Raw genomic sequence first — 26811 nt, 5'->3', positions numbered from 1 at the left:
ATGCTATTATGAATATTCTATGGTTAATTTTTTGAGAAACTGCCAAACTGTTTTTTATAGTTTAATGACTGAACCATCTCATATTCTCAACAAGGTATGAGGGTTCCAGTTACTCCACAAACTCACCAACACTTACTGTCCATTTTTCTTATTATAGCCATCCTAGTGAGTGTGAAGTGGTACTCCTGGATGGTAGGTTTTAAAACACTGTGGTGTTTTGAACAATCTTTAACATCTTCAGAGATGACTTTACTACGAAGTTAATAAAGCTTAAGCTTCAGATTCTTTCAGTGAAGATTCTATGTTGAAATTAGAATTTATAATTTTCTATTGTTTTTCTTTAAAAGAGACATAAAAATTATATAAGTTCCTGGCACTACAAAACTTGAATTTTCCCTGCATACAAGCAAATACAAATATCTGGTATTCATGAGTATAAAAGCAATATACCTTTCTCCAGCTGTGGTACTGTGATCTCTTACTTCCAATGTCACCATAGTCACACTTAAAGCCTTTATGACAAATACCTTATCACCTGAGTAAAAAGTTTAAGAACCTAGTACCACAGACAGCACGGTAGGAACCATAGTAATCCCAGCCTCTTATCAACTGCAGAACACCCCATATTTAGGTTACTGCTAGAAAGCCAAGTACAGATTTCAGTTTCCAAAAGGATTCTTACACAGTTTTGCTTTCAATTATCTCTTCTTCTCAAATATCAAATTAAAAAGAACAGATCTGTAGGGTGTCTGCAATACTTTAAGGATGTAATATCTTTTACACTGCTTTTGCAGTTTGCTTGTAGCCAATGGGATGATTCTGTCACATTCACTAAGAGAAATCAAGTTGCAAATGCAAATTTATATGACTGTTGATGTCCTCAATTTATATAAAAATCTGTGATGCACATCCAAGATCTGTACTGACTACAAATAGATCGAACAATGAGCTCCATTAACCATGCCCATATGATTTATGAGTAAGTTTTACAGCTATGTGCTGTTATGCCCTTCAGAAACTAGGCTATTTGAATTGAATATTCAGTGTAATACAGTATGTGACAGACTATACAAATTATTTGCACAAGACATGGTAAGTAATTTGGACCGTAAAATTTGATGACAATGTTCATCAGGAGAGTAGCCTGCCTCTCTGAATAGCCTTAGAAATTTATGTTATAGTACCATATGGTGTTCTTCATTTCTACATTTTCCTCTTGAAGAGTCAAAGTTTTCCCATGGTTTATTATTAATACATTATTCTCCTCTGTAAAATACTAGCTTTACTTTACATATAAGCAAACTAAGTTTGTGTCATTCAGTTTAAATATTAACAAATTCACCTTCTGGCACATACTGCTAACATAAAACTCTAATAACTGTATTCTTATTTAGTTGTATTCCATGTATTCTAAATGTGCTCCATTTTTTAAGGAGAAGATATTCATTATAAGACTAGTTCTGCCTCTTAAAATCAAAATACTGACTATTTAAAGCTCAATAAACATTGAGTTCTAATTATTTTCACTTCTCTCTTCTGTTAGCTCAGTCATAATTTGTTTCTAACCTTCTATCATCTATCTGCATATATGACTTTTCAGTAAGATAGACTGGGCTTTAGTTCATTCATCTGAAAGGGACCTAATAAAGCCATTGAGTTTTGCGAGAATCATTAGTGATATAGACACAGCTAGCATTCCAGAAAACTCAGGACTTTTTACCCTTCTCTCAAGAAAAGAGAAAGGATGTTTAAGCTTTGTAGGGGAGGAAGTGTGGCTCTTGCCAACATTTTACAATATAAAATTGCAAGACTACTCTTATTAAACAATGTTTCTCAAACGTCGATGTGCATATAAATTAACTGATGAGCTTGTGAAAATGCAGATTCTGATTCAATAGGACTAGGAAGGGGCCCAGACAAGTTCTCAGGGGATGCCAGTGTGACAGGTCTGTGGACCAGTCTGAGTGACAAGGTTATAGAACTCCAGGTTCTGCGTAAGTAAGTATGCTCAGCATAACTAAGCAAACAGCCTGCCCTCAGGTTAGTGAGGACTTTTTTATGAATTAAAAATTTAATTTGGGGATAGATTTGCATGCAGTTGTAAGAAATAATACAGAAATATCCCATATACCCTTTACCCAGTTTCCCCAATTGTAACATCTTGCAAAACTATAGTACAATAATCTCACAACCAGGATATTGAAAATGATAATTCACAACCAGGATATTGACAATGATAATCCACTGATCTTATTCATATTTCTCCAGTTTTACTTGTACTTATCCATGCGTGTGTGTTTGTGTATGGCATATTTAGTTTTGTGCAATTTTATTACATGTGCAAGCTCATGTATCCCCCACCACAGTCAAAATACAAAATTCTACGCTGCAAAGATCCCTCATGTTGCACCATTATAACCACACCAAAACCTGATCCCTGACAATCGCTATTCTCCATCTCTACAATTTTGTTATTTCAAAAATGTCATATAAATTGAATTATACAGTATGTAGTCTTTTGAGATTGGCTTTTAATCAATATAATTCTCCAGAGATCTTTCCAAATTGTCTGTGCATCAAGAGTTTATTCCTTTTTTTTTTGGCTAGGTATTCCATGACATGAACGTACCACAGTTTAACCATTCACTTATTGAAAGACATCCAGGTTACTTCCAGTTCGGGGCTATTACAAATAAATCTATGAATATGTGTGCACAAGTTTTTGTGCAAACACGAAGTTTTTATTTCTCCAGGATAAATGTCCAGGAGTACAATTATAGGGGTCATATGATAATTGCATGTTTAGCTTTATAAGAAACTGTCAAACTGTTTTCCAGAGTGACTGCACCATTTTACATTCCAAGCAGCAGTGTATGAGTGATCCAGTTTCTTCCCAGGCTTGCCAGCATTTGGTGTTGTCACTATTTTTATTTTAGCCATTCTGATAGATGTGTAGTTATAGCTCATTGTGGTTATAATTTGCATTTCCCAATAGCTAATGATGCTAGACACCTTTTCATGTACTTATTTGCCATCTGCGTATCATCTTCTGTGAAATGTCTGTTCATGTCTTTTACCCACTTCATAATTAGATTGTTTTGGTATTTTGCTGTTGAATTTTGAGAATTCTTTATATCCTAGATACTAGACCTTTGTCAGATAGGTAGTCTGTGAATATTTTCTCCCACTCTACAGCTTGTAGCTTGCTTTTTCATGCTTTTAACATGACAATATCTTTCACAAAGCAAAAGTTTCCCATTTTGATCAAGTGCAATCTGATTGATTTTTGCTTTTATGGACTGTTTTTAGTGTCCAACTTAAGAACTCTTTGCCAGCCATAGATCCAGAACTTCTCCCTATTGTTTTCTAAAACATATAGTTTTATGTTCTCCACTTAAGTCCATGATCCATTTTGAGTTAATTTTTTGTATAAGGTGTAGGTTTAGGTTGAAGTTCACTTTTCTTGCCTATGGCTGTCCAGTTGCTCCAGCACCATTTGTTGAAAAGGCTATCTTTTCTCCTTTGAATTGCTCTTGCACCTTTGTCAAAAATCACTTGGTAGCTTTTTAATGGTACATGAATATCCTGCAGGTCTGTCCCTAGCAGTAGATAACTGACACCAGTCAAAACTTATGGCAGTGACCTAGTCAGTATAAATGTCTTCATGAAAATATAATTCCTTAAAAAAGAAAAGTTATTACCATCTGTTTGCATCTTAAGGAACGTTTCAATATACAGTCAGACTACCAGTACAGTTCTCTTGCTGAGTTTCAGCAGTTATCAGCAACTTGTTTAATTTCACCTTACTCTTTTTTGTTAACCTACTTCTAATAGACATTTCCATTATCATTTAGTGATTTGAAGGTCAAAAATCATTTAAATTTCACCCACATACCCAGCCACCTGCTTGGATATGCTTAGTTTGGCTCTTTAGTGCATTCAGACCAACTCAGTATATCTTCCTGGGTTTTTGTTTAGAAGAAGAAGAAAAAGAACCAGACATTAATTTGGCATTCAGAGTATTTCTTAAATATATGCACTGCACTTTCCTTTATTTCAACATCAAACTGAATATTCATTCTCCATTCTTTCTTTATTAGGTGCCGTTAATTCTTTACCTGAAATAAAAATGATGTCTCTATCTATACTTTCAGAGAAAAAAGCTGTGTAAATATTTTCCAGTCAAGGAAGTATAATCCTGATAACCATTTACTACCCAGTCACTCTTAAAGAAGAATCTACCCAAGAATTTTCCCAGGCAGGCACTGAACCTCCTAATTTCTAGATGGTCAAAAACCGGGAGCCTGGTGCTCCAGGGTTCTAACAGCTGACCTCAACCACACACAGGTCACCAGAGTTTAGAACTCTGTCTTACAGTCCTGAATCCCAATGTGCAGAAGCAGGAACTTACTCCACATTTCTGTTTATTGGCACCCTGACTTATTCCCCCTTCCCTACTCTGATTTCCTTCTGTCTGTGCTCTTTCTGGTTTCTCTAAGCCTCAAATGAGATTTTGCGTTATTGACTCGGACGTTCTTGGTTTCCTTCTTTCTACAAATGTCCTCCGTTTGCATTTAGATGATTGAATTGTTTTGAATGGAACCCCTTCCTTCCAGGAGCTCTCCACACATCTCTCCTGGCATTGCTATGAAAGAAACCAATCTCTGCATCATGTACTTCCGCTTTCATCTCCAGACCCCAGCCACACATCCTGCTATCGAGGCAATGACAAATCAACCTCAGAAACACTGATATTTGTTTTGGGGAGTTGAAGTACCTCTACAATCCCCCTGTCAAACTGGCCTCTTGCTATCCCATGTTTCATTCCCAATTTACTCATAGCTGGAGAAGTTGCTGACCTAATTGGTCAGAAGCCAAGATATTCATCCACCCCTCTTTAGTAATGGTTGGGATTGCTTCACCTCAAAGGCAGGAAATCAGGACTTATTTTTCTCTAGGTGTTTCCTTCTGTCATGCAGTAAGTCCATCTGGGCATGAATTACTTCTTAGAGGAAGTCCTCACTCAAGATAGGTAGGTGGGTAAGTAGGCCCACAGCCTGACCTGTGGAAACAGCATATTTCTCTTCAGCATGTGGTTCCAAAATTTAGATTCAGGGAAAGGTCAGCAGATCTACTTTAGCCTCAAGGCCTATACTAAATTTCTCAATAAAACTTTTACAGAGCTCTGCTTGCTACACGAAGAAAAATTTCAACTCCTTCATTTGCTTTCTCTTTTTAAACATTTTTACCTTTTACATGATATTCCTAGTGTAAAAAGAAGAAGCCACCACTGAATAGCTGACACAAAAATGGAATTTGCTGCTTTCTTAGCAAGGAAGAGTTGCTCTTGGAAGGTGAAGTCTTCCTGAGCAAAGCAAAGAGATAATCTTATCTAGGGTTTGGCAATACGGAGTTCAAAGAAAATCTATTTTCCCTGGGAAATTTTGAGACATTGCTCCATTAGCTTCTAGTGTTCAGTGTTGTCAATGAGAAATCTGAAGCCAATCTAATGTTTTTATAAGATTGTTGTTTTTTTCCATCTCTTGAAGCTTTTAGAATTTTTCTTTTTAATTTTAGTGTTCTGAGATTTCTGACAGTGTGCCAGGTTTGAGTTTTCTCTTACTCATTTCACTCACTGCTGGTGACCTCTTTGAATCTGAAGACTTGTACATTTCTTCAGCTCTGCATAATGTTTCCCTACAGTTTCTTTGACTGATTTATCTTCTCTTTTTCCTCTATTCTCTCCTTTGGGAATTTATACAGGTGTTGTAACTTCTAGATCTATTCTCCATATGCCTTTCTTACCTGATGTAACTTCAGTCCTGTCTTACTTTCCTTGTGTACTTTTACACCTGTTGTCCTGTGCTACACTCTGGGAGAATTTTTCAACTCATTCTCTCTTCTGTTGTGTTCATTCTGCAGTTTAGCTAATCTCAAATCTTTTTTTGTTGTTTATTTTTGTTTTTTGGATAATCAAATTTTTTCTCTTCACGTCTCTTATCTATTCCCTTTCGCAATAATCTATCCCAATCAACATATAATAGATATCCTTTCTTACCTTTAAGAAGATATCAAGCTTTTTAAAAATATCATCAGCTTTGTTATTCTATTTCTTTAGATACTGGGGTTTTTTTTTATTTGATTTCTTCAGTGCTTCTCATAGTAGTGATTTCGTGCAATCGCTGGTAATTTGGTGTTTGGGTGATCATCTTTGTACTTGATATTGCCCCTATAACTTGTGTATATCTGTAGTGGACACAGAGCAAAGAGTAGGAGCCGTTTACCTTGGGGGTAGAAGCATTTTGTCAGTGTTTTGAAGAAGTATTAGCACATGGTGATAATAAAAATCAAACCAACTTTTAGTTGTTTTAGGAGTTCTTTTAAACTTCCTACAGACAATGTCCCCCATTTATTGCCTACACCTGGGGAAGATGAGTCCCACAACCTCCTCTCACTCCACCTCCCCTCCTCACCCCACAACTTGGTATGCCATTGCTGTAGATGATGTTCACTTGACTGTATTCTTTCTACACTATGAGGGAAAACCACTGTCAAGAGTAGTATAAGACCAACTCACTGTCTGGGCATAGAGTCCCCCATTCCTTTTGATTGTTGCCATCCTGCTAAGATACAGCTCTGCTTCTCTAGTCCAAATTCCCTCTCACCACCCAGAGGAAAATGCTTCTGCACTTGTCAACTGAATGCAGGTTTGGTCAAAAGGAGAACAACCTACTTCATTACTCTGAATGCAATTGGTGTGGAATCACCCCAATCATTGACCATGGCCCATTCTGGCCCCTTGTATTCACTTCCTCTAAGGGTAAAACTCTCTCAGAACCCTCTCACTTTGCAATGAACATCTCCTGTGACTGTTTTGAATGATGGTTTTTTTCATTAACATCAACACTGTTCTGAGCACTTTACAACTATGAGCATTAAATGAGCTAACATATGAACCCATATGCTTTCTATCTTTCAGAAATCTCTCAAATTTTCTGGCTTACTGGTGGCAATGTCTTGCTTTCCAGCATTGTAGAGTTTTCAAAACATTTTTTTCTGTCATCTCGGGATTTATGGCATTTGGTCTAATATCTTGACCTAATTTTTCACCTGCTTCTTAGAATAGATTTACCCCTTTTTTCTTGATATGTATGTATTCCAGGTTAGTCCACTTGAGCTTCCATAATGAAATACCACAGACTGAAATATCACAGGCTTAACAAACAGAAATGTATTTTCTCACAGTTCTGGAGGCTAGGAGTCCAAGATCAAGGTGCTGTCAGGCTCGGTTCTGGCGAAGCCGCCTCTCTTCCTCGTAGATGGATAGTAGATGGCTGCCTTCTTGCTGTATTTTCATATGGACTTTCCACTGTGCATGAGATGAAAGAAAGTGTTCTTTAGTGCCTCTTCTTTTTCTTATAAGGACACCAATCCTGGCCAGATGCGGTGGCTCACGCCTGTAATCCCAACAATTTTGGAGGCCAAGGTGGGCGGATCACCTGAGGTTAGGAGTTCAAGACCAGCCTGGCCAACATGGCAAAACCCCATCTCTACTAAAAATACAAAAATTAGCCAGGCATAGTGGCGGGCAACTGTAATCCCAGTTACTTGGGAAGCTGAGACAGGAGAATTGCTTGAATCCAGGAGGCGAAGGTTGCAGTGAACCAAGATTGTGCCACTGCACTCCAGCCTGGGTGACAGAGCAAGACTCCTTTTCAAAAAAAAAAAAAGAAAAAGAAAGAAAGAAGGAAAAAGGACACCAATCCTATCAATCCTATCAGATTAGGGCCTTATCCTTATGACTTCATATAACCTTAATTCCTCCCCATAGGTTGTGTCTCCAAATTCAGTCACATTAGGGGTTAGGACTACAACATATGAATTTTGGGGGAACAAAATTTAACCCACAACACATTCTAATGAAACAGGTTTTAAATAAAGAAAACATCAATAAACAAACTAATAAGGAAGAGTATAAACTAATAAATAAATAAACTAATAAATGTAAGAGTGTGTGTAAAATGAAAGAGAGGAATGTTAACTAAAAAATCTTCAAAGTGAATACAGAATATGATGAGCTTTCCTGGCGCAAACTAAGTGCGCAATAAATATTAGTTGAATAAATGAATGAGATGTTCAAAATGCACCTCATAACTTCCCCAAGACACCAATTTTTAGGAACATTGTGTCAAACATTCTTTGACTCTTTTAGGCTGCTACTCTACAGAGAAAAAATGGTAAAAACACAGTCACCCTACTTGTTATTTTCCTACTCCCAAAAAAATACCTGAAGCCATTGGGGAATTTTAAATGCTTACTGAAATTAAATATATTAGTATTATGACTATGTTTATGCTGATATGTTTATTCATTCTTCTTCCAATTGCATTTAGATTTTGGAAGGGTTGCCATTGGTTATGTGTGTTGATTTTTGTGTATATAGGCAGATATGTGTACATATGGGTGTATAATATAAATTCACAATCTATGAAATTTTTTTTGTTGTTACTTTAGCCTTAAAATTGTTGACTAACTTTAAACAGGGTTAGGTACCATTACATTTTTGGGACAATAGAATATGATTCACTAGTAACAAAAATGAACAACAGAGACACACCTCCAGCACTTCCAGATTAACAAAAGAAATGCTCTAGAGAGTAGACTGCTAACATGGGGTGTGGAAACAAGTGTTGGAACCATAAATGCATTGCAGCATATTCTACACAGATAATGAATAAGTTAGGTTAGGAAATTGTGCATCATAACATCCATATGTACATTACCATATGTACAAACTGATGTGTACAAACAATACCATAATGCACAAGTGAAATGTGGTAAACAACTCAAAATCTTCACAGCATTTAGGGGTGAATGTGAAAAGGGAATGAAGTGAGACTCAGTTGGGTTATATCTATACTTTCCCAAATTTGCCTAAAATGTATAGGCTTTATGGTAGACTGCCACATACTTTGGCAAAAAAATCATAATTTTGTGCTATTTTCACTCAGAAATGTATTCCCACTAAAAATACTCATGTATTTAAGGTGAAATTTTTTTCAGATGTAACTTTTGAGGGCAGCTGTATGAATTTATCATTAATTATTGCCTAAACACGGCAAAAGAAAAAGGACCTGCTCCTTTCTCCCCTAAAAACTTCCCAAATTAGAATACAATACTCTGTCTAATTCCTGCCTGTTTTTCAACAAGATAGAAATAGTGGGTTTTAAAAAAAATGGAACCAACTGGGATTTTTGAGAAATGAGTTAAGTCACTGACAAATGAATTAATTCTTAATTAAAAATTAAAAGGAATCTAGCAAAGTTTGCAAAAGAAAATAATGAATAGAAATTCAAAATACTATTTAGAGAACAAACACAAGAGTCTACATACCTGTTTCACAAAATACTTGTTAAGACAAATGGGGAGAAAATGACAAAATTTGATGGCATTACATAGCTCCCTAACCAATGTTCTTGAAGACGACCAGTGAACTCTTACTTGCCCCCATGCTACTCACTTTATGTGCAGCATAAGATGCCACTGACCTCCTTTTTCAAACTCTTACCTTCCCTGATTTTTTGTGGCATTTTTCTCTTTTAGATCTATCTCTCTAATTGCTACTTCTCAGTTCCTTTTCTTATGCTATGCCGTAAATGTCAGTAAATTCCAATGTTATGACTTCCCAATTTTTCTTGTTCTATGCAGGCTTTTACTGGTAATCTCATCCTCTATATCATTCCCGCCACATCCTCTAGACAGGTGATTTCAACCTAGTTCAATATCTACCGCTCAGTCCTCCCTTCCGATTTCCAGACCTAAATTCTCAACTGCTTGCTGTACCAAATGTATTGAAAGAGACCTTGATTCTTAACTTACGACTCAAGTTTCACATTTACTAAACTGAATGTATTGCTATTTCTCTTACAACTTATGCTTCCATATGAGTTGTCCATATGTTATCATAATTATCTGCTTTGCTAACTCTGTTAGTTTCCTAAGACTGCCATAACAAATTACCACAAACTGGGTGGCTTAAAACAACAGATATTTATTTTCTCGCAGTTCTGGAGACTAGAAGCCTGAATTCGAGGTTGGTGCTTTTGAAAGAGCAGAGGGAGAATTTGTTCCATGCTCTCTCTCCTAGCTTTTGGTGATCACCAACAATCCTTTGTGTTTTCTGACTTAGCGATGTAGTGCTCCAATTTCTGCCACTGTTGTCACATGGCATTCTCCTTGCATCTCTTCTCTGTCTTCAACTAGGCTTTTTAAAAAAAAATTCGTACTGTTCTGATTTATTCATCATCAGTGTACCTGAGAGACTTGGCAAACATAAATTAACTATATGTAAATTATGATATTCATGAGCAGATGCAAAAATAGGGAAGGCAGCGTTACTGGCTTGTAGTTGATAGGCCACTCCAGCACTTAGGCTTCTTATAAAGAAAGACCCCAGTCACTGGATTGAGGGCCCACCCTACTCCAGTATGGCTTCACCTTAACTTAAATAGTTATATCTATAAAGACTCGATTTTAAAATAAGGTCACATTCTGAGGTTCCAGGTGGACATGAATGTTGGCAGAATGTTATTCAATGTAGTACAATGACCAAACGTAGAATTCCATACTCTGACATTAACCCACATATTTTAAGTTGATTCTCTCCCTTCTTCAAGTCACACTTCCTCCTTACTGCAACTAATTATCTTCTTTCTATTTTCAATTATTTTTCCAAAGCATAGCTAATCATGTCCCTCTTCTGTTTAGAATTCTGCCACGGTTCCCCATCAACCTCAACTGACCATTCAAGCCAAATTTTAGGTCACTTGGGATCTTATGTTAAAATGTTTGAGCCTTTATTGTATTCTATTAAGCAGCAATTAACGCCCCTTTTCTAAAGCTGTTCCTTTGCCTTGAATACCTTCCCTTTATATTATCAAAGTGCTGTCCATCCTTCACAATTCAACTAGGAAACCACCTCTGCTATGAACTCACCGCAGATCACCACCCACTCATGTTACCGTGCTCATCAAAATTAGTCATCTCTCCATGTTATACTAAAGCAGCAATCTTAAACTAGAGAATATGTTATCCCTGCGTGCACGTCAAAACTTTCTTAGAGTCCTAACAAACAGAGATAGTTTTAAAAGAACCAATTTCAAGATCCACATCTTATAAATGTTCTCTTTCTTAAAACTAATAATATTGAGTACAGCTGCAGACCACGTGTTTTTCTTTCCTATCTTCCCTTTCACAGTGGACTTCCCCGCAACCCCACCACTTTACCCCAAAAAAACAAAAAACTTAACTCACTCACCCATTCCAATCTTACCAGCATTGCCCTAGAGGGTAAAAACTTCTGTAACCCTAATTGTTATACAATTTTTTTGGCCTGTGCCTCTGACTGAATTTAAAGAAATAAGGAAACTACTATAGTTCTTTCCTTTTTCATCAGCTTTTAAAAAAAATGTTTCCCTTGTACCTTTATCAAAAAAGTCACAAATTTTATTCTAACAATAACCAATCCTTTATTCTTTCATAGAGATATATAAATAAAATTTTAGGCCATCTTTTGTGACTCACGTCTGCAATCCCAGTACTTTGGGAGGCTGAGGCAGGAGCTCCTACTTAAAGACCAGCCTGGCAACAAAGCAAGACCCCATCTCTAGAAAAAATAAATAAATTAGCAAGGCATGATGGCACACACCTGTTTCCAGCTACGCAGGAGGCTGAGGTGGGAAGATTGCTTGAGCTCAGGAATTTATGGCCTCAGTAAGCTATGATGGTGACAGAGTGAGACCCCATCTCTAGAACAGAACAGAATAGAATAGAATAGGAAGACAACTATCCAATATGAGTTTCCTCCTATGTTTATCAAAATTTGTAGAATTGGCCAGGGACAGCGGCTCACAACAGTAATCCCAGTACTTTGGGAGACCAAGGCAGGCAGATTGCTTGAGCCCAGGATTTTGAGACCAGCTTGAGAAACCTGGTGAAACCTCATGTCTACAAAAAATACACAGACTCACACACAAAAGAAATGCCGGCACTCTGGGAGGCCGAGGAAGGTGGATCACGTGAGGTCAGGAGTTCTAGACCAGCCTAGCCAACATGATGAAACCCTGTGTCTAATTTTAAAAATGCAAAAATTAGCCAGGTGTGGTGGTGGGCACTTGTAACCCCAGCTACTCGGGAGGCTGAGGCAGCAGAATTGCTTGAACCTGGAAGGCAGAGGTTGCAGTGAGCTGAGATTGCATCACTGCTTTCCAGCCTGGGTGACAGAGCAAGACCCTGTCTCAACAAAAAAAAAGAAAAAAAAAAATTAGCCAGGTGTGGTGTTGCACGCCTGTAGTCCCAGCAACCCAAGAGGCTGAGGTGGGAGGATGGCTTGAGCCCAGGGAAGTCAAGGCTGCAGTGAGCTATGATTGTACCACTGCACTCCAGCCTGGGCAGCAGAGCAAGACCCTATCTCACACACACAAAAAGTTAAATTGTAAGATATTTTTACTGTTTACCAAAACTTTCATCATGGAATTACGAGGAATAATTCTTTAAAAAACATAAAATTGGTAATGTAAACAAGAAATAGCAAAGAGAGCTCAGTGAAGCATAGTTACATAAGGCAAATCCATTGGTTCTTCCTTTTATCCCTTTTGGGTTTTATCTTATGATGTATGTTTCTTCCTCTCTATTTGCCTTTCCTGTTCCATAACAAAATTACCTAAAGAAAAATACATTCATAGCTTCCATATGTATATAGGCAGAGGAGAAGGGCAAGGATCCTAGAAAAGAAGCTGGAGAAAGACAAGAAGATGAAATAAAATGACATCATAATGCTCCAGCTAACATAAAGACAAAAACGCATAGTAGTTAAAATATAGATATGTATTTGATATGCTTGCATTCTTTTTCATATGAATTTCAGCATTTTAACCATGAGGTGGGTTTGCATACTACAAAGTAATATAACTAAATGGCAATTATATGGTCAATTAGGGCTTATAGATAATTCAGGGAAAGAAAAAATGTTCTCCTCAGATCTTGGGACATTGGAGAGTTTGACAGTTTGAATACCTGACTTTATAGTTAATGATTCACCAACCTTCAACTTAGCTTTTTATATATATTTTAAAGCACTCAGGCACATCAACTAAGGTCAAACAAATTGTTAAAAGTAGTGGGTGTATTTACTCAATAAGCATTTATTAAAAACCTACTTTGTGCTGATCTTATGGAGTATGAAGATATAGTTCCTTGCTTTGAGAATATTACAGTCTATGATGATGTTATACACATAAATCACTTCAAATATTCCATAATCACTGATGAACACCAAGTTCTTATTGTCAGAACTGTATTTCTGCATGTCTCCTGAATATCACAGACAAGGTTTTATCACACAAGGTCCTACAAACACCTCAAACTGAAGATACACACAAAAAATAATTTTTTCATGCCGCTACTTCATACAAACATCTGCTTCCTGAATTCCTATTTATATTGATGTCATCTTCATGAGTCTAGTCTCTTGTAATAGAAACTTAGTCATTCTTGATTTCTTCTTTGAATTATCCAAAAGCTCCACGTACAGCTCATTAACCTATCCTCTCACTATTGCTAATTTTCTAAAGTTCAAAGCTGTCTGCTCAGGCCTTTCGTCTGCTTAATACCCTGCATTGGCTCTCTTTACCCACTGCTTAATGTCTAAACTCCTCAGTAGATCACATGGGACCATCATAACCTGACTTCACTCACCTTTCCTTTCCAGCCCCAACCACCATCACTCCTGCCACCCTCTGCCACCTGGCCCCCTACACACACACACATATACTCTGTTCCAGTCATATCAAAATCTGCTGAACATGCCATGTTCTTTCATGCCTTTGAACATATCACTCTCCATGCCTAAAAGAGAGTCTATCATTTATCTGTCAAAGATATGCTAGTCCCTTAAGACAGTGTACTTCCTCTACAAAGCCCCTCCTTGACACCCCAGGCTAAATTCAGTGTGGAGCAAAATACTTTGCACATGTTTTTATTATTTACCATTAGCTATGGATTGACATCCTTGTTTCCCTCATTAAACTATGAACAACTATCGGGCCTGACAATAACTTATATTTCTATTTGCAGTACATAAAGTAGAAACTCAATAACTGCTTGATGGATGAATAAACTTCTAAGCACACCAAGATTTTAAGAAGGAATCAGTGAAATTATATCTATGACAACAAGTCTTAATCAGGAAAAAAGTTATTCTGGCTTTATGGACCTAGTGTCCACCTATTTCTGAACTGTTTAAGATGAATCTGAACTATGTTCACTGCCCCTTGGTCTCTACCATCCTTAAGTAGGCTTTTATATGTCCTAATGTGACATACTTGGAGATCTTGATTCTGAGACAGGACCATTTAAAAGAAGTATAAATTGTACTATGATAATAAGAAGGTAAGAGAGAAAAACATTGATAGTCTGGGAACCTGTAAACATTTATAGATGTGATATATTTGTGAACCACGTAGGGAAGGGGTTCATGGAGAGGGGCTCATACTCATACTGAGATTTTCTTAAATGGAATCTACAAGTTACCCAGATGCGCTGTGAACCCCATGGGCTGCCACTTGGAGGTGAGATGGGAAGGGCAGATATGAGGAGAAGAGAATGGATGGAGCCTACATGGGCTCATGTAGACCCAATGTCAGACATTGGAAGGAAGATAGACAGTGAGAGCTCTGAGGGAAATCTGTGAAGAAGCTCAGGTCTTGATGAAGTATCCTAATGTCTACTCTACACTCCATGCTAAGCTGTTTGTATATTTTCTCAGAAAGGAAGTTCATTGGCTGGGGACGGTGGCTCACGCCCATAATCCTAGCACTTTGGGAGGCCGGGGTGGGCGGATCACCTGAGGTCAGGAGTTCAAGACCAGCCTGGCCAACATGGTGAGACCCAGCCTCTACTAAAAATACAAAAATTAGCTAGGCGTGGTGGCACGCACCTGCAGTCCTAGCTACTTGGGAGGCTGAGGCATGAGAATTGCTTGAACCTGGGAGGCAGAGATTGCAGTGAGCCAAGATCACACCACTGCACTCCAGCCTGGGCGACAATGTGAGACTCAGTCAAAACAAACAAAAAAAAATCAAAAGGAAGTTCATTGAAGCACGGCAGCTACATTATTTTTCTATTGCCACACAGCAAATTACCACATACTTAAGTGATTTAAAACAACACCCAAAAGTAAAAGTTGAAGATATAACAAATAAATTAAATTAAATTAAAAACCACACAGCTATTAGCAAATGGGTCCAAATCAGAAGTCTGAGTGGGCTCAGCTGGGTTCTTGGCTTCAGGTCTCACAAGGCTGAAATCAAGGTGTTGGCCAGGCCAGACTAGGCTGTCACTGGGAGGTTCTGGTGAAGAATCTACTTCCAAGCTCATTCAAGTTATTGGCAAAATCAGTTCCCACAGTTGTAGCTCTGAAGTCCCTGTTTTCTTGTGAACAGCTAGCCAGGAATCACTCTCAACCTCCTAGAGGCCTCATGAAATTCTAACCAGGTGACCCTCTTCTTCACGATCAGCCATGGAGGATTTCTCTCAAGTAAAATCTCCCTCGTACTTCAAATCTCTGCCTTCTTGCTGTGTCAGCAGCTGGAGAAACTCTACTTTTAAAGGCCTGGTATGATTAGATCAGGCCCACCTATATAATCTCCTTATCAACTGTGCCACATAACATGGACTATTGATAGGAATAAAACCACCATATTCATTGTCCCTGGGATTATGCAGGCACGTATACCAAGGGGCAGGGAATCTTGGGGCCATCTTAGGCTTCTGCCTGCCCCACCATCTGCAGCTTTACTTGTCCTAGTGATACAATGTAATAACAGAATCAATGTCATCAAGATCCAATATGGTCAAGAATTACCACTTGCTATTTGAGGATTCTAATTTTTTTAGTAACAAATCTGTATTCCACCAGCACTATTTCCATTAAACTTAATGTTTGAATTGTACTATTCGATTGCAAAAAAGGGAAAGTTAATAATCTTGAATACATAAGGAAGGTGAAAAGATTTAATCTTTCCCTTATATCTATTTCTTCATGGGCCATTCTCTATTGCCATTTTTTTCTCATTTAGCCCACAAAACAAACCGCCTGCAGCTCCTGTTATAAATGAGTATGCTGATGCCCAGCTACACAACCTGGTGAAAAGAATGCGTCAAAGAACAGCCCTCTACAAGAGAAAGTTGGTAGAGGGAGATCTCTCCTCACCCGAAGCCAGCCCACAAACTGGTAAGCATTGCTCCCTCCAAGTACTGGGAAGAAAGAAGTGATGAGGGGACCTGTGTTTTGCAGATGTTTTAGTTTGGATCTCCCAAAAGCAGACCCTGAGAAAATGATTTATGTACAGTTTATTTTGAGAGTGATCCAGGAAGGTACGAGTGGTGAGACAGAGAAGAAAGTTAAGACAGTACAGATGGGTTAATAAGAGGATCACTGGCAGGGTGCAGTGGCTCACACTTATAATCCCAGCACTTTGGGAGACCAAGACAGGAGGATTGCTTGAGCCTAGGAGTTTGAAACCAGCCTGGGCAGCATAGTGAGGCCCTATCTCTTAAAAATTCTTTTAATTAAAAAAAAGAAAAAAAAAATAAGAGGATCACTGCTCTGCCATTGGGGCTTTATCCAGCTGAAAAACTGTGTGGATCATACTTGAAAATTATCTGAATGGAAGAGGAGGAAACTGGTTGGTGCTGGAGCTTGATACTGTTACCTCGCCAGCACTTTAAGTAAACCTGCTGGAGGAAATCCTCCGACAGACGCAGGGAAGCCTCCTGCAGGTAACCTCCAGGCTCAGGATATATATGTAGGACACAAACAGTATCTTCTATAACAAATTTTATTGTAAATATTTAAAATACGCATATTATGCAAAGTACATATTATAAAAACACAGGAATATTACCTGGGTATCCAACAGAGCAAAGGACATCAACAAACCAATCAGGTAAGGGGAGGGACTATTATCAACCACCCTAATAATTACAAAAATGTGTGTATGAAAAATTAATTGGCCAGGCGTGGTGGCTCATGCCTGTAATCCCAGCCCTTTGGGAGGCCGAGGCGGGCAGATCACAAGGTCAGGAGATCAAGACCATCCTGGCCAACATGGTGAAACCCTGTCTCTACTAAAATACAAAAAATTAGCCAGGCATGGTGGCACGTGCCTGTAGTACCAGCTGCTTGGGAGGCTGAGGCAGGGGAATCGTTTGAACCCAGGAGGCAGAGGTTGCAGTGAGCCAAAATTGTGCCACTGTACTCCAGCCTGGCGACAGAGCAAGACTCCGAAAAAAAAAAAAAATGATAATATAGAGCACAAAAGTAATACATACTATGATTACATCTATGTAAAATATTTATATATATACAGAAAAAGAATAGAACAAAGCTTGGTTGTTTAACATATAAATGCAAATCAAGTTGATAATTACATGGGATGGAGTTGAGATTCCTTATAGTTCTGTATAAGAGAATGTGGTTTTTCAAAATAAACTGTGTATTGTATAACAGTTTCTTTTTAAACAGAAGAGGCTAAAAGAAATCATAGTTATTATACTTCATAAAGATATATTGAAAAGAATATTGTGTGTGACATGTGTGAGGGTAAAGAAGCACCAAACCAAAACCTGTGGAATGATGTACATTTGCAGTGTTTTGGATCTCTGGCTTTACTGATGCTCCAAAGTATGTGAAAATCTAGCTTGTATTTAAAATATTCTATTTGTAACATCTTTGTGACACCTTATTTGTGAGCTTTAAACCTGTTACATATTTCCAAATTTCAGTGTTTTCATTACCTGTATATTTTCATAAATGTTACTATTTTATTTTGTTTTTATTGTATACTTTTAAGATATACAACATGATTTGTTTTCTTTTTTTAATGTGAGAATGTCTTTATTTTATACTCTACATTTTTATTTGAGACATAATTTAAAAACTGTAAAATCCACAAATATTAAGTGTACAGCTCAATTATTTTAACTATTCTTTTTTCATTTTTTAAAATTTATTTCCTGTAACATTGGAGTTACAATGAGTTTTTAAAGCAAATTCCAGACACTATATTTCATCCATAAATATGTCAGTGTAGACAAACATTTTATTTATATATTTATTTAATCTTATTTTATTCTTTTAATGGCAGGGGCTTGCTCTGTCACCCAGGCTGGAGTGCAGTGGCACAGTCATAGCTGACTGCCACCTCTAACTCTTGGGCTTAAATGATCCTCTTGCCTTAGCCTTCAGAGGAGCTGGAACTACAGGCATGCACCACCATGCCTGGATAATTTTTACACATGAATAGTCCTGTTGCATCACCATCATCACCCTCCAAGATAAAGGACATTTCCCTCACTAGAGAAAACTTCCGGTCTCCCCAGGTGACAAAGCCCCCTTGCCAAGGTAACCACTATCCTGAATTTTGTCATCATTTAGTAGTTTTTCCTGTTCTTTTTTTTTGCAAAAATTTATTAACATTTATTTATTTTAAAAATTGTTTTTCCTTTAATTTTTTACATTGACATATTTTTTCTTTATACAAACACACACACAGTGAAATAAATGTCACTATTTTAAATGTCATGAAGGTTTTGTTTCATCTGTCTGTATCAGAAGAGGAAGATTCATAAATGTTCTGACTTTAAGAAATTCAAGTTTTTTGGGTATTTTATACTTTAATTTCTGGGATATATGTGCAGAACATGCAGGTTTGTTACATAGGTATACATGTGCTATGGTGGTTTGCTGCACCAATCATCCCATCATCTACATTAGGTATTTTTCCTAATGCTATCCCTCCCCTTGTCCCCCACCCCTCGACAGGCGCCAGTGTGTGATGTTCCCCTCCCTGTGCCCATATGTTCTCATTGTTCAACTCCCACTTATGAGTGAGAACATGCGGTGTTTGGTTAAGAAATTCAAGTTTTTAACTAAGCTAACTTAACCTCTTCAAATGTTTCATCTTTTTTTTTTTCCTATGAAGCAAAGCCCACGGCTGTACCACCAGTAAAAGAAAGCGATGATAAGCCAGCAGAAGAACATTACCACAGGCTGTTGTGTTTCAAAGTCAAGAAGATGCCTTTAACAGAGTACTTAAAGCGACTTAAACTTCCAAACAGCATAGATTCATACACAGGTATTATCAAAGGGTGAACTATCATAGTGGGAGGGCTGGCTATCCCCAAGAAACCCTGTGACTCAAAGTCACAGATAGCTTCTATTATCCTTACTTCATATTCTCAATCTAACTAGGAAGCAGAATTTAAATTATATAACCTGCAAAGGATCATTTGCCCATCTTTGGTGAAGACAAGAAATACAATATTCCCGCCTATATTTAAAAGGCAGTCCAGATCCTCTCCTGCCCCTAATTACCTTTGAAAAGAAGGCCCAAAGCACTCCGCAATATGTGCACTGACACACTCACACATCAATATAAAGTGTCAGTCTTCTTCCATGGCTTCACATTGTTGATTATTCTAATTGAACAAATCCTTTCCTGCAGCCTCCCATAGGCAGAGAAGGGCTATGTGTGAAGGCACATGGACTGTGTTAATGGGCTGACCCTCTGCCCTCCCATTCAGTGCCATACTCCTTCTGGCAGGATGTGGCCTTTCTGCCACCTACCCTGGGCAATCAATCCTGCAACTTATCTACTGAGGAACTAAAGATATGTGGCTGCAGTGATGTCTGTGCAAAGTCCTTCCAACTTTTCTTGAAATTCTCGTTTCCTGATCCAAATAGTACAGTTACCTGTGCGGACAGACTCAGAGGGGCCACTTCTTAAGGAGACTGGAAGGAAACTGTCCACTTTCGGAAGAGGTGATAAGATCATTTAACATCTCTTGTAAAGCCCGGAGCCTCACAGTCCAGAGGCAGAATGGTGTTGAATGTTTAATAGAGCCTCGTACGGCAAATTGCTCTCTAGAGGGTAGTGCCCCAACCTCCCCAAACTAAGCAACAGAATTCTTTCTGTGTTTGTTCTATGTCATTTGGATTCCACCACTTGCTGTTTTTCCAGATCGACTCTATCTCCTGTGGCTCTTGCTTGTCACCCTTGCCTATAACTGGAACTGCTGGTTTATACCACTGCGCCTCGTCTTCCCATATCAAACCGCGGACAACATACACTACTGGCTTATTGCGGACATCATATGCGATATCATCTACCTTTATGATACGCTATTTATCCAGCCCAGACTCCAGTTTGTAAGAGGAGGAGACATAATAGTAAGTGGGGTTCGGGAAAGGCAGAAACTGAAACGTGAATAACATCTAATTGGGCTACAAAAAATAACAGCATAGTTTTATTTAATGTTTGACTGGCTATCTGCATGGATAATTGCAAGAAGTTATGAGCAATAATAACAAGAAAATAATTACAAAACAGCCATTGAGTGTTCACAATGTGCTGGAGAACATGCATCTCCCTGTACCTTAGTTTCCTTATATTTAAAGTGAAAACAACAAAAACACCATCATAATATTGATGGTAAGATTAAATAAGTTGAGGCCTGTGAAGTGCCTAGACTGTGTCTGGTGCCTAGTGAATGAGTATTAAATGTCAGCTAGCATTATTGTTCCAGTTAACTTATTTATAATACCTCCCTTAATCCTTTCAATGACACTATGAAAAAGATGTAATTAGCCCCATTTACAAATGAGGAAACTGAGGTTTAGAGAGGGAGGTTATTTGCTCAAAGCCCAAAGCTAGATAGTAGCTGAGCCAGGATCCTAACCCAGGCCTTGCCTCTACAATCACACAGGTTCAGGTTAGCAAGTGTTTCAGAATTTGACAATACTTGAGCATACAAAGAGAGTGCCAAGTCTGAAATGTTGAAACTATCCACATATTTTACCTAAATAATGTTTTTTAAATGGATCAATTATCAATACCAAAAGAAGAAACCATTTAATATATATTCCTCTGGTAATCAAGCCTCAAACAGTCTGTGAAGCAGTTGTTTTTTATCAAATTACAGTCTACCGTTCACCTCAATACTTTTAAAACTAAGATAGGTATTATTTCACTCATTAGAACCTACTCAACCTTCTTAGGAGACAGCCTGGTGTTGTGAGAAAGTACTAGGCTGTAATATTTTAGGACACGGACTGTGCCTTGTTTATCTTTGTGTAGTAGGAACCGAGTGAAGTGTCTGCATGTAGTAGAGAAATCAATCACAGGGTTTTCGGCCTGGACACTTTGGGAAAACTTAACATAGAAAGCAAAGCTTTCGTGATCCTTTTTTTTTTCCAATTTTTATTTTATATTCGGGAGATACACACACAGAATTGTTACCTGGGTATCTTGGGTGATGCTGAGGTTTGGGGTACGATTGACCCAGGTACTGGACATAGTACCCAATAATTAGGTTTTCTACCCTTCCCCACTTCCTCCCTGCATTCCTCCTCCCTCTACTCATCCCCAGTTTCTATCGTTCTGATCTTTATGTCCATAAGTACCCAATGTTTCACTTATAAGTGAAAACATGCTGTATTTGGTTTTCTGTTCCTGCGTTAATTTGCTTAGGATAAGGGCCTCCGGCTGCATCCATGTTCCTGCAAACGACATGATCTCGTTCCATGGTGTGTATGTGCCACATTCTCTTTATTCAGTCCACCATTAGTGGGTACCTAGAATGATTTCATGTCTTTGCTATTGTAAATAATGCTGCAATGAACATGCAGGTGCATGTGTCTTTTTGTTAGAAAGATTTGTCTTCTTTTGGATATATACCCAGTAATGGGATTGCTGGGTCAAATGGTTGGTCTGTTTTAAGTTTTTTGAGAAATCTCCAAGTTGATTTCCACAGTGGCTGAACTGATTTACCCTCCTACCAACAGTTTATAAGTGCTCCCTTTTCTCTGCAGCCTTTGCCAGCATCAGCTGTTTTTTGACTTTTTAGTAATAGCCATTCTGACTTGTATGAGATGGTATCTCATTGTGGTTTTGATTTGCATTCCTCTGATGATTAGTGATGTGGAGCATTTTTTCACTTGCTTTTTGGCCATTGTATGGTCAAGACCATTTTAATCAATATAGATTCATCGTGCTGTCCAATATGGTGACCACTAGGCAAATATGTCCATTCAAACTTAAATTTGAATTAGTTACAATTAAATAACATTAAAAATTCAGGTTTCTCAGCCACATTGTTCATATTTCCAGAACTCAACAACCACGTGTCTAGTGGACAGCACAGAAGATTTCCACCATTGCAAAATATACTATTATTCAGTGTGGTAAGAGAATGAAAGAGCAATGAGCCATCCATATCTCCATCAATACAGACAAACCATAGAGAGGTAGCCACACCCCTCACAGATATGGGCAAATATACATAGAACACTTCCACTGGTGTTTTGTTTTTTAATGAATATGGCATCTACAGGTTTATCTTTTTATTCTTTACTTGCCAAATTCATCACATCCTATTTCTCATGATCAAATGCAGTGCCCTTCCTAAGAAATTAGCATTCTTAACCTTAGGAGAAATTATCTTCTCCTGGATTTATTCTCAGTGTTGATGGAAGTTTATTGTCAATCCAATCAATCTAAGAAACAGAAAAATGTGTTTTCACAAGCACAAACCCAAGTCTTATAACCACTACCCCAATCCCCTTCCCCAGCTAACAAGAAGGATGCTTCCTTTCCAATTGTGGCCAATGTGCCATCCTCCTCCCAAGGCTCAGCAAGGGCTGCACAGAACATGTCCTCCAATGTCACAATAGGAAGAGCAGACTGACTGCCTATATGGCATCTTAGGTCCATGTAGAATTTTGAAGAAGATAGTTAGGTCGCTTAATCTTCTTAATATTGTCTGTTGAATCTTCAGAAGGTCTTAAATTATCAAAAAGCTGAAAGGAATAGTTTTGAATATTTTTTTTCTTCCTTAAAATAATTGTCATTTTCTGGGAAGTGTTTTCTATATTTGAAATCTTTCCTAGAAAGAAATACCAAAGGCAAAAGCCAAAGCTATGCCAAAAGTCTATTCAAAAAATTCCTTGTGCAGACTTTAGAGCATTAGTTAACTCACCAGCACCATCCCCAGAGCAACCTGGCAGCTTGATGAATGGCGATGATGGTGCACAAATAAGAAATGAACAATAACAACAAAAGGAACACTAATTTCAACCTCCATTAGACTCACAAGGGGGGAGGAAATCAATGTTTGACAAATGGAAAATGACAAAATCAGTAAAGGGAGAGTTTTATTTTCAATTTTCTAAGAGGCCTTTGCACACAATGAAGTGTTACAACCAAGAAAAATAACCAGTGAAAAACACACTCAACAGGTTCTATTTAAAATGCATTATCATAAGCTACAAATATAGAGCAGGAAATAATTGCTTTGTTTGTTCAAAAGAAGTTTAATTGTTTCTTTAATTTAGAGTAAGTAGCTGCAGCCTTTGAAACTTGATTACATTTTGGTAAGAAGACTATGCACATTGAGTACCCAATCTGAAGGTCTCACTATATTTAGCTATCTATGCTATGATTGGTATACACTACTGAATCATTCATTCATTCATTCAAGAAACATTTATTAAATACCTACAGTTGCTAGGTAGATACATCTACTTTTTTTATTTATTAAATAAATGCACCATAACTGGAGGATGGAAATATTAATTCCCCAAGGCATTGAAGGAAAACAAACAAGTAACAGACAACAGGTTGAGGTGCTAACAGCTACAATAGAAACCAGGAGGCCTTACAAGTTTTTCACAGCATTTATTTATAAAATCTTTCTCCTGAAAGTGGTGCTACAAAGATAACAGAATTTTGAAACGCAGTTGAACAAAAAGTCTCTTGTATGTAATTTCCTTTATAGATAGCAGAAATTGACTGGGAAATGACAGTGAAGATTATTTAGATAAGAGATACTCACATCCACAACCCTTTGCTAAACCTACCAATCACAAAATTCACAGAAATCCTCAGTGTCATCTAGTTACAATGTCAATTAGGCCTTCCTTTATACTCAACTGCTTTTGGTACTTAATCCTTTCAATTGCTCTTTATAAACCAGTCTGAAGAAAACCACTCCCTTTTCTGTGTTTCCTGCACTTTACTCATAATTCTGTTATTTAATAGTATTAAATATCAATTAGGCTAATAATGAAGTAGTAGAAACAAACAGTCCGGGGTCAAATTTCACTTCTGAAATTTGCTAATAGCATTAACTTGAAGAGACTAAACTTACCCTTTCATTGAATACAATCTTTTCAATCCCCCAAAATGGGAATAGTCATACTGTTACAGGACTTTTCCTTAGTTCAGCTAAAGACAGGGTCCTTGTCTATCCCATGGCCATGAAAATTTAGGCTTGGAGACGGTTTGAAGGGTGAGTGAAGCAGGGTTTTATTGGGTGAAAAGGTTTAAAAAGGGGGGAAACAGGGATCTTCCACAAGGTCAGAGCCCCCTGCTAGAGTGCTTCCTGCCCACCGTTCGAATTCCAGGTTCCATACAGGAAGAGGAGGGGCCAGGCTCCTCCCTACTGCAAATGTAGCAAACTTTCCAAGGCTCCACCTCAGTGGGCAGGCTGGTTGGAGTTTCTCCAGCAACCCCCTCCCACCTGGCTATCTCAGTACCCACCTCATAAACCTATTATGAAGATTGAATAAGATACCTAGCTCAGGGTCTGGCATATAGAAAATACACAATTGATTGTTAAATGAATTAAGTGAATGGATGTCCACACCCTTCACTTTTCCCTCTTGTCTCCTATTTGTCTATGTATCTCTCTTTCTTACCTGAGGATAAGTTTCTTGAGAGTAGGGACAGTATTCAATTCACTTATTTATCTATCCTAGGAACTTAGAGTATACTCAAGAAATGTTTGAAGGAGTGAATGAATGATAATCTCAGTTTAAGGATTTTATTTCCTTGAATAATCATTTAATCTGCATTATAATTGTTTCAGGTAATATTGTTTTTAAATACTTCTTCCATCTGTCCTGTGTAAAATTATGAAGTTTCTATGAATTGTTTATCAGAAGGAGTGAATACGGGTCGCAGTGTGGGGCTTGGCGCAGGCTCACAAAGAGCTATAGTGGTGCCCCATGCTCAGCCTTGCGGACTGAGTTGGCGGCGGCGGGACGGGACAGCAGCGCGCCCGCGCAGCCCTGCACCTAGGCCAGCCTCCTGAATATTTACACATTGCCGAATCTCCCGTGGACAAGACACCACGGAGGCCAGGACTGTTCCATGATGGGTTGAGCCTCTTCTCCTGCCTTAGAGATTCCAAGAATCCTATCCATCTTTTTCACCAATATGGTTTGTGGACTCTGATGACCCAAATCTGACATCAGTTCTGGAACTTCTAGAAGATACTAAGAACAACAATTACCTCCGTCAGCAATTGAAGTGGTTGATATGCAAACTCTGCAGATTATATAACCTTCCTAAGCACCTGGATGTTTGAGATGCTAGATCAACCACTACCCATGGGTCAGAATGGGAAAACAGAAGTGACTTCAGAAGAAGAGGAAGAAGAGATGGCTAGAGATGTAAAATACTTAAATCACTGTAAGATGAAGGAAGAAGAACGTATTAGTGGGAAAAAGTCGGAGGATGAAGGAACTGAAAAAGAAAATTTGGCAACATTAGAGAAAATTAGGAAGACTCAAAGTCAAGGCCATTTAAATGTGATGTGGTGTTTGGGTCAGTGCAAGCTTCAGATAGACTTACGAAAGAGCTCAGGGACGTATGCAGATCACGGAGTTATAAAACATAAAACAGGTCTGCTGGAATTTTTTTGTCCTCTTCCTGATAGAGAATTAACTCTTACTTGATTTTTATCTTCTGGCAAAAGCATGAGCAATATTGCTTGAAAAGGATTTATTCAGTGGAACTCATAAATGACAGTACACGACTGGCATGTTAAATGCAGAAGGTCAACCCTGATCGTCTTTTGCACAATGATCTTCAGATCATAAAAGAAAAAGAAAGCATAGAATATATTTTGTTTAACATATCTTTTAAGAAACTGTTGTGGTTGTCAACTGGGTTGTCATCCTAAAGTATGAATCTGTTATATATTGACTGAAGTTGCTAATGGCTACATTTTTACTGACTCATATGGGGGAAAGAATGAAGAACCAAGGCCAAAAACAAAACACAAAACACAAAAAACCCAGGAAAGTAGAACTTCAGGGAGGGGGCAATCTGAGAGGTAAATGGCTGAAATTCTATTGGATTTGTGTTTCTGGACCATGGCTCCTGACACCAGAAAGAAGGGCCTTTTCTAGGGTAAAGGAGTATTTCTTAAGAGGCCTGGGAAGAATGTTATTGCCTTGAGATAACTGGCCTCATGAAGAGGACCTTAAACTGAATTGCCAAGTTATTAGTATTGGGATTCACAGACTTTGGAGGGTAGCAGGATAATTTTCCATTTTATCCTCCATTTCTTCAAGTGGTGTTACCTGTTCTTTCAGAAGGGTATGTATTGGGTGGGGGAGCACTGTGTATGGAACTCACAAAACAGGGCTGTAGCTGTGCCTACACAAAAGAATTGGTCATCATGCAAATAAATGTCATCTTAGTCAGAGGCAAAGCCAGAGTGCAGTTTGCAGCAAATAAGAATCAATATAATCTAGCAAGAGCCCAACAATCCTATAATTCCATTGTACAGATGCATGAGAAAAATGGTCCCTCTGGACATGCTGCCACCTGGCCATGCTTCCTTTCCCTTTCATCTTTCTTATCAACCAATTGAGGCCACACCCTATTCTGCATTCTAGTGTGG

The 26811-nt window shown here is 38.1% G+C and overlaps 1 protein-coding gene and 1 pseudogene across 1 annotated transcript in view; both read left to right on the top strand.

The window, feature by feature from the left end:
• Positions 1 to 26811, top strand: part of CNGB3 (cyclic nucleotide gated channel subunit beta 3) — a 164989-nt gene that overhangs the window by 57958 nt on the left and 80220 nt on the right. The window contains exons 4-6 of the mRNA XM_002819245.5: positions 16137 to 16291; positions 19044 to 19196; positions 20082 to 20290. Coding sequence (XP_002819291.3) covers positions 16137 to 16291; positions 19044 to 19196; positions 20082 to 20290 — 517 coding nt within the window. The remainder of the gene's footprint in view (positions 1 to 16136; positions 16292 to 19043; positions 19197 to 20081; positions 20291 to 26811) is intronic.
• On the top strand, positions 21376 to 26781 carry LOC100434023 (ubiquitin-conjugating enzyme E2 Q2-like; annotated as a pseudogene).

Source organism: Pongo abelii, chromosome 7 (assembly GCF_028885655.2).
Source record: "Pongo abelii isolate AG06213 chromosome 7, NHGRI_mPonAbe1-v2.0_pri, whole genome shotgun sequence".
NCBI lineage: Eukaryota > Metazoa > Chordata > Mammalia > Primates > Hominidae > Pongo > Pongo abelii.
This window is presented reverse-complemented; position numbering and strand designations above follow the sequence as displayed.